The sequence below is a fragment of the Chenopodium album genome, chromosome 10, assembly GCF_948465745.1.
Source record: "Chenopodium album chromosome 10, dcCheAlbu1.1, whole genome shotgun sequence".
Lineage (NCBI taxonomy): Eukaryota > Viridiplantae > Streptophyta > Magnoliopsida > Caryophyllales > Amaranthaceae > Chenopodium > Chenopodium album.
In genome coordinates this window covers 56,408,810-56,415,263 of record NC_137843.1, presented here as the reverse complement: position 1 = coordinate 56,415,263, position 6,454 = coordinate 56,408,810, and the positions used below count along the sequence as shown (strand labels likewise).

General features: G+C 26.3%; 1 protein-coding gene across 1 annotated transcript; it reads left to right on the top strand.

Annotated features, from left to right (window-relative positions):
• Positions 1-2,319: 2,319 nt before the first annotated feature.
• Positions 2,320-6,331, top strand: LOC145564241 (anaerobic nitrite reductase HB2-like). The gene is made up of 4 exons (XM_081624568.1): positions 2,320-2,492; positions 2,675-2,789; positions 5,710-5,826; positions 5,965-6,331. Exons 1-4 carry the CDS (start codon positions 2,398-2,400, stop codon positions 6,103-6,105), a joined length of 468 nt encoding a protein of 155 aa, XP_081480694.1. The 5' UTR covers positions 2,320-2,397; the 3' UTR covers positions 6,106-6,331.
• The last annotated feature ends 123 nt before the right edge of the window (positions 6,332-6,454 follow it).

Here is a 6,454-nt window from a genome sequence, read left to right as displayed (position 1 = left end):
GAGAGAGAAAGATGATGGGCTTTTTACTGGACTTTGGTGAAACCCGTTTTCTTAAGTCGGTTAATTTGGCCCATGTTTTTTTTTTTTTTTTTTTTTTTTGGGCTGGTTCATTTTCTGGAATTTGGATTTTGCTATTTTTTAATTTTTTTTATATGTAATAAAAATGAGTTCAAGAAGCGATCCAATTTCTGTTGCTCAATGTCTAGCACGCATTGAGCATTATTTTTGAATTTTGGCACTAGTGCACAACTATGATGAATGCTAGACTACTAGTCTACTAGTACCACACCATACAACCCAAGGCATAAGACAGGTCGTGCATTAGCCTACTTATAGAAGACCAACACGATTATTCCTTGGCTTAGATCTTTTCTTTAGGTATACTCTATTTTCAACCACTCACGTTATAGTGACTAGAGGTGTCAATTCGAGTGTTTGGGTTGAGTTTGATTTAGTCAGATAGGGTCTAATTTTAAACTTGAGTAATGTTAAATTATTGAGTCCATAATACAAGTCGAAATCTAAAATCGGGTATTTCTCGAATCGAATCGGACGAGTTAGGTTTTGACAACTCTTACACTCTTTTAATCTAATGCTTTGGGTCAAGATACTAATAACACAACAGTCTATTTGATCTCATGTCAAGGCATATGACATGGGAAATACCCAACACTATATACACAAGTTGCATGTAGTATTAAGTAATCTTAAAAAAAAAAAAAAAAAAAAAAAAAAAAAATCGAAAACTCCGGTCAAATTTACTACATCCTTTAAACATCAAACTTTTCACTAGCCAAGTAATATGCTCCATGACTAATATAGGACCATCTTACAACAAAAAAACATTATTGGACTTAATACTTGTATGACCATCAATTTTGATATATATTATTTTGAAGCCATCTTTTTCACTTTTACAAAAGAGGATGCTTAATCTAGATAATTAAGTGGCTAATCTAATCTACACCTCTGCCAACCTTAATAGTACAACAAATCTAATATTTATATATAATCACTTTTGTAAAAATACAATCACTTGATTTCACCAATAGTAGACACTTTTAATGGTTAATTAAAATATCATATGGACTCAATAAGACAAATAATTATGTCTACTTGCATCAATGAAGGGTTACTTTGGTGTATTGTTGCATCTCAATGAAAGATTCTTTGAGCATTTCAAAGTTGATGGAGTTCCACTTGTGACCTTGTCAACTTCACTTGTGCTGCCCACACGAATGCAAATAGACAAATATCTTTATCATTTGAAGTTGTATGATCCCTACTTCGGTTCACCCTCCCCTAGTAAAATTTAGCAATGATTGAATCATACTAGTTATTAAATTTAAATTATTTATTATCGTACGCCTTCTAATTATTCTTGTAAATTTCGTATAAAACTTTTATAAAATTAATTGTGAAGGAGTCTAATAAGTTTTTGACAAATGTATAAGAAGAAATACACTTATTTAATTTGTTTCAAATTCAACTTTCATAATATCAATGTTTATAGAGTAAAGGTATATGTATCACATATTTGAAAATATTATAATTTGACGTGTGTCGTGAAAATTGTGCAAAGAGAAATGTGACTAACTGAAAGGAGCAAATACTGTAAACCCTTTTCCTATCAAGAGTACGAAATTTAATGGGCTTGCTTATAATAAAAACACTTTGGCAAATTTTCCCCAATAAATTTCTAATACAATTTGTTACATACAAAATCTAGATAGGTGGTATCTAAGGTAACAAAAATCAAGCCTTGTAATTAAAAAACCAAAAAAATATAAAAAGTTTTTGTTCAACGTTGAATGCTTAAAGAGGAACATAAAATACATAAAATATAAATTATGGTAAAAGGAATAATAAAAGTCACATCAATCAAAGGCTCAAAGTGTTCATCTAGATGAAGTCATCACACACATAATCACACACTCCGATCCATACAATATATACTGCATTAATTTTATGGTTAAAATTAATATATTATATTGACATATATATGGTGATAGTTTAGTGGCTAATACTTTAAATTTTAAACTTAAGATTATGGATTTAAATCTTGTACAATTCAATTAAAGACTCGATTAATTGAGAAGGGCGTCACGTGACATGTAGACTTATTTAGGAGCACCTTTTTATATAGTATACAATAGTTTATAAAGATTCCAAACAAGATAAAAAAAAAAAAAAAACGGAGGAAGCAATTTAATAATGATAAATGTTAAAAAAAAGTTATTATATTATTTTCTTAAACCTAGCTATATGTAACCATGCTAGCTATAAATTGGCTAACTATGCTTCCTTCTTAGCTTGAACTTGTTTACAAACCAAAAACTTCAGCTTACCAATTTTCCTCAATTTATTACACTTGAAAGAAAGAAGGAAATACAGAAAATGACATTCACAGAGAAGGATGAAGCATTGGTTAAAGAATCATGGGATATTATGAAGCAAAATATCCCTGAATACAGTCTTCGTTTCTTCACCATGTAAGTTTTTTAAAAAATAAAATTTATTTCTTTATTTTTCAATGATAGATGTTGTACATGAAAAATAAATTTAGTATTTATTTGATGTTTATAGAGGTAATATAAGTAATTATTGATTGTAAAAAAAGTACAGTATATTATTTACTCTAATTAAAATGGCCTATTTTTGTGAAATATAACAGAATATTGGAAATAGCACCAGCAGCAAAAGATATGTTTTCGTTTCTAAGGGATTCAGAGGAAATTCCGCAGAACAATCCCAAACTCAAAGCTCATGCTGTTAAGGTTTTTAAAATGGTGAGTTCAATTTCTTAAACAAGTGAGTTTTTAGATCTTAATAATTCATTTATAAATTGGCTAAATAAATGTCACGCGATTTAACTCGTATAAGTCATTCTACAACAACAATACAATATTAATTTAAACGTAATTTAATTTGTTATTACTGTCTCTTAATTTACAGTACCAATGTAACTTGATCATCAATTCATCATCATCTTCTTAAGTTCTTAATTACATGTATTATTATTAAAAACAAATACGAGTATTGGAGTATGTACTATGTTTCATCTAATGTCGTTGTAAGTTGCATACAAATGATGAAATGAAGTGATCTTAAGTTTCATTGTGTTAAACACTTAAACCCATCGATAATATATATATATATATATATATCGAGTCGAGTTAAGTTTATTTTACATGTATATATATTGAGTTTTGTCATTTTGAAAGAAGCTTGATTAAAGTTTTTAAGAAATATTATGTATGTGTGCAAAATAAAGAAGAATCCATATGATTTAATCGACTGAAATAGTTAATTTATTAGACTTGACAATTACATATATATATATATATATATATATATATATATATATATATATATATATATATATATATATATATGCAAGAAAATTTTATTATTTATTTCAAATTCTTTGCACATTTTGACACTGATAAATTGGAAGATCCTTGTCTAATAAATAAAATAAAATTGGAAGATATAATTGTTTATAGCGACCTAAGATAAACTCTAGAAAATGAATGGCTATGCATCTCTTGGATTTATTTAAAATATCAGACAAAAGTCACAAAACACATTACTGACAGTCAGCATTTTTCACTCAATGAATGAATGGAGTGGAGGTACAAGCTATTGTATAGGTTGTCAGCTTGCTTTCATTTTTTATAAGGTAATTCTATTTAGACACTAGATCACTAATACAAATAAGATTTTACCAAAAATACTACTCCCACTATTTTAAAATGATAGTGTACATTCTTATTATTTTAGGGTTCGTTTGGCATCACTGTGTTTTTCTGTTTTTTAGATTTTTGTTTTTCGAAATCATATGATATATGTCATATAATGAATACAAAATTGGTCAAACTTATTAAACTCATGGTAATTTTGAAAAGTGAAAACACTTTTTTTTTGTTTCCTGCTTTTGGTTTTTTGTTTTTAAAAAAACAGAAAACTGAAATAAAAAAACGATGCCAAACAAACCCTTAATTATCCAAAATAGCTACAATTAATGAACTACTAGATGAAACCCGTGCGATGCACGGTTTGTTTGAATTTTCTAAAATATATTTTTTTGTATTTATGTGCTAAAATTTGTTGCATATTTAGATTAAATTCTTAATATCAAAAGATAATATTTTATATTTAATTAATTTAAACTTAAAAAAATCATTTGTCTATTTTGCTTACATAATATTTGAATTATTTAATTGTAAAATAAATTAATAATCTCTTATTTAATTGGCTACAACTAAACTTTATAATCCTACGTGGCGCGCTAAGAAAATTAAATCCTACGTGGCTCTCTAAAAACTTGGGAAAAAACTCCCCTTTATATATATATATATACTAGGTTAGTTCTCTTGCCATGCACGGTTATTTTAATTACCCCATATTTTCTTTTGTCAAACTAATTTATTTATAGCATAAAATATAAAAATTGTTTAAAATATCTTGAACAAAATTGAATAAGAATGGTAAATATTATTGCTCATTTTATATATTTGACAATAACAAACATCTTTTTAAAAATAATTTCCTTAAATAAACTATACTTCGTAGTAATTAATTATTGAAAAAATAATAAACTAAATACACACCAAAAATTGACATGTGTCATTAGTAGTGTGTCTATTGACCTTTTATTATATATTACTAGATGTAAGCCCGTGCGATGCACGGTTTTAAAATATTTCATTTTGTATATTTTTTTGTAATTTCTTAATATTTTTTGTTTTTATTTTCTATTCTATTATTTTAACATTAATTTAAGGTAAAATATTTGGTTAAGTTTTAAATTATTCTTATTCAAATTTTACGTATATAGAACTTGAATTTATAAATTGAAATAAATATTATCTCATTCATTGGATAGTTAGATAAAATCATTAAATCAAAATATATTTTTTAACTTCTAATTATTTGTTAAAATAATATAAATCCTAATGTAAAAGATAATACAAAAGATAATTTTTGTTTTTTTTCATAATTTAAATCTTAAATTACTATTTTTTGTTTTCAATTCTCAAATTTCATTTGTTAATTTTTTTTAAATGGCGAATGAAAATTTAAATTATAAATTAATATATAAATCTAATTTTTCATTGGTCGAAATATTACTTTTGCTTATGTCGCGTGCGATGCACGGATTTTTATATACATTTTGTATATAAATATTTTTTTTTTTTGGTGATCTCTTAATTTTTTTCTTGCATGATAAGTTTTAAAATTTTGTATGAAAATATCATATCATCAGATATTTACATAAAACCATTAACATCAAATGATAATTTATAATTTTTAAATATCAAAATATGATTTTTAGTTTTTTAAATAATATAAATCCTAATATCTAAAGATAATTTTTAGTTTTATAACAAACAAAAATGATAAAATTTAGTGTTTATAAATAATTAAAATCCTAATAAATTACTATTCGTCATTATTACCTACGTGGCAAAATTTTAAAATTTCATTCGTCACTTTTGTTTAGGTGGCGAGCGATTTTTTTAATTCTAAAATAAAATAGAAATCTAATTTTTCATTGGTCGAAAATATACCTTTTCTTATGTGGCGCTTCCAATGCTCTCCAAAAATGCCTACTTTATTTATATATATTAGATTTAATTTGAAGTTTACCTTATGATATTTTTTTTATTTTTATTTTTTATCTTATGTACATCGATGGATCTTTAGACATGCGAGTCAGCAATTCAACTTCGGGAAAAAGGCGAGGTGGTTGTAGGAGAGACTACCCTTAAGTATTTGGGAGCTATTCATTTGAAGAATGGAGTGGCTGGTCCCCATTTTGAGGTACTCCTTAATTACACGATTTTCGTATGACTAATATATTGCTCCATAATGAGCATTGAATATATTATTGAATAATCGGTATTGATTAAGAGACACGAACTACTAACCGAGCTATATTGATTGATTAATTATGAATAGGTTGTGAAACAAGCATTACTAAGAACAATAGAAGAAGCAACTGGTGACAAATGGTGTGAAGAATTGAAATGTGCTTGGAGTGTTGCCTATGATGAGCTAGCTGCAGCCATCAAAGCTGAGATGAAGGAAGAGGCAGCTTAATCATTGGTGTAATATAGTTATATGAAATACCCAAAAATAACAAAAAAAAATAAAAATTAATAATTAAAAAGTTATCTATGTGAGCTGGTGATTGAGAAATCTGTCTTGGTTGAAAAAAAAAAAAAAAAAAAGATAAGAGTTAAGTCAAACTCATGTCTATTGGTGTTAAATTGTTATCTATTATATTAAATCCAGTAATTATACGGAGCATTTTTTATTTGTTCTACTTTATTAATGTCATTCATTTTCTCTCTTCATTGTGGTAATATATAAGATTATATTGTCTGTATTTCTTTTTAGTCGCATGTTTTGCAACAAAGAAATATTATTTGTGAGACATATAAAATTG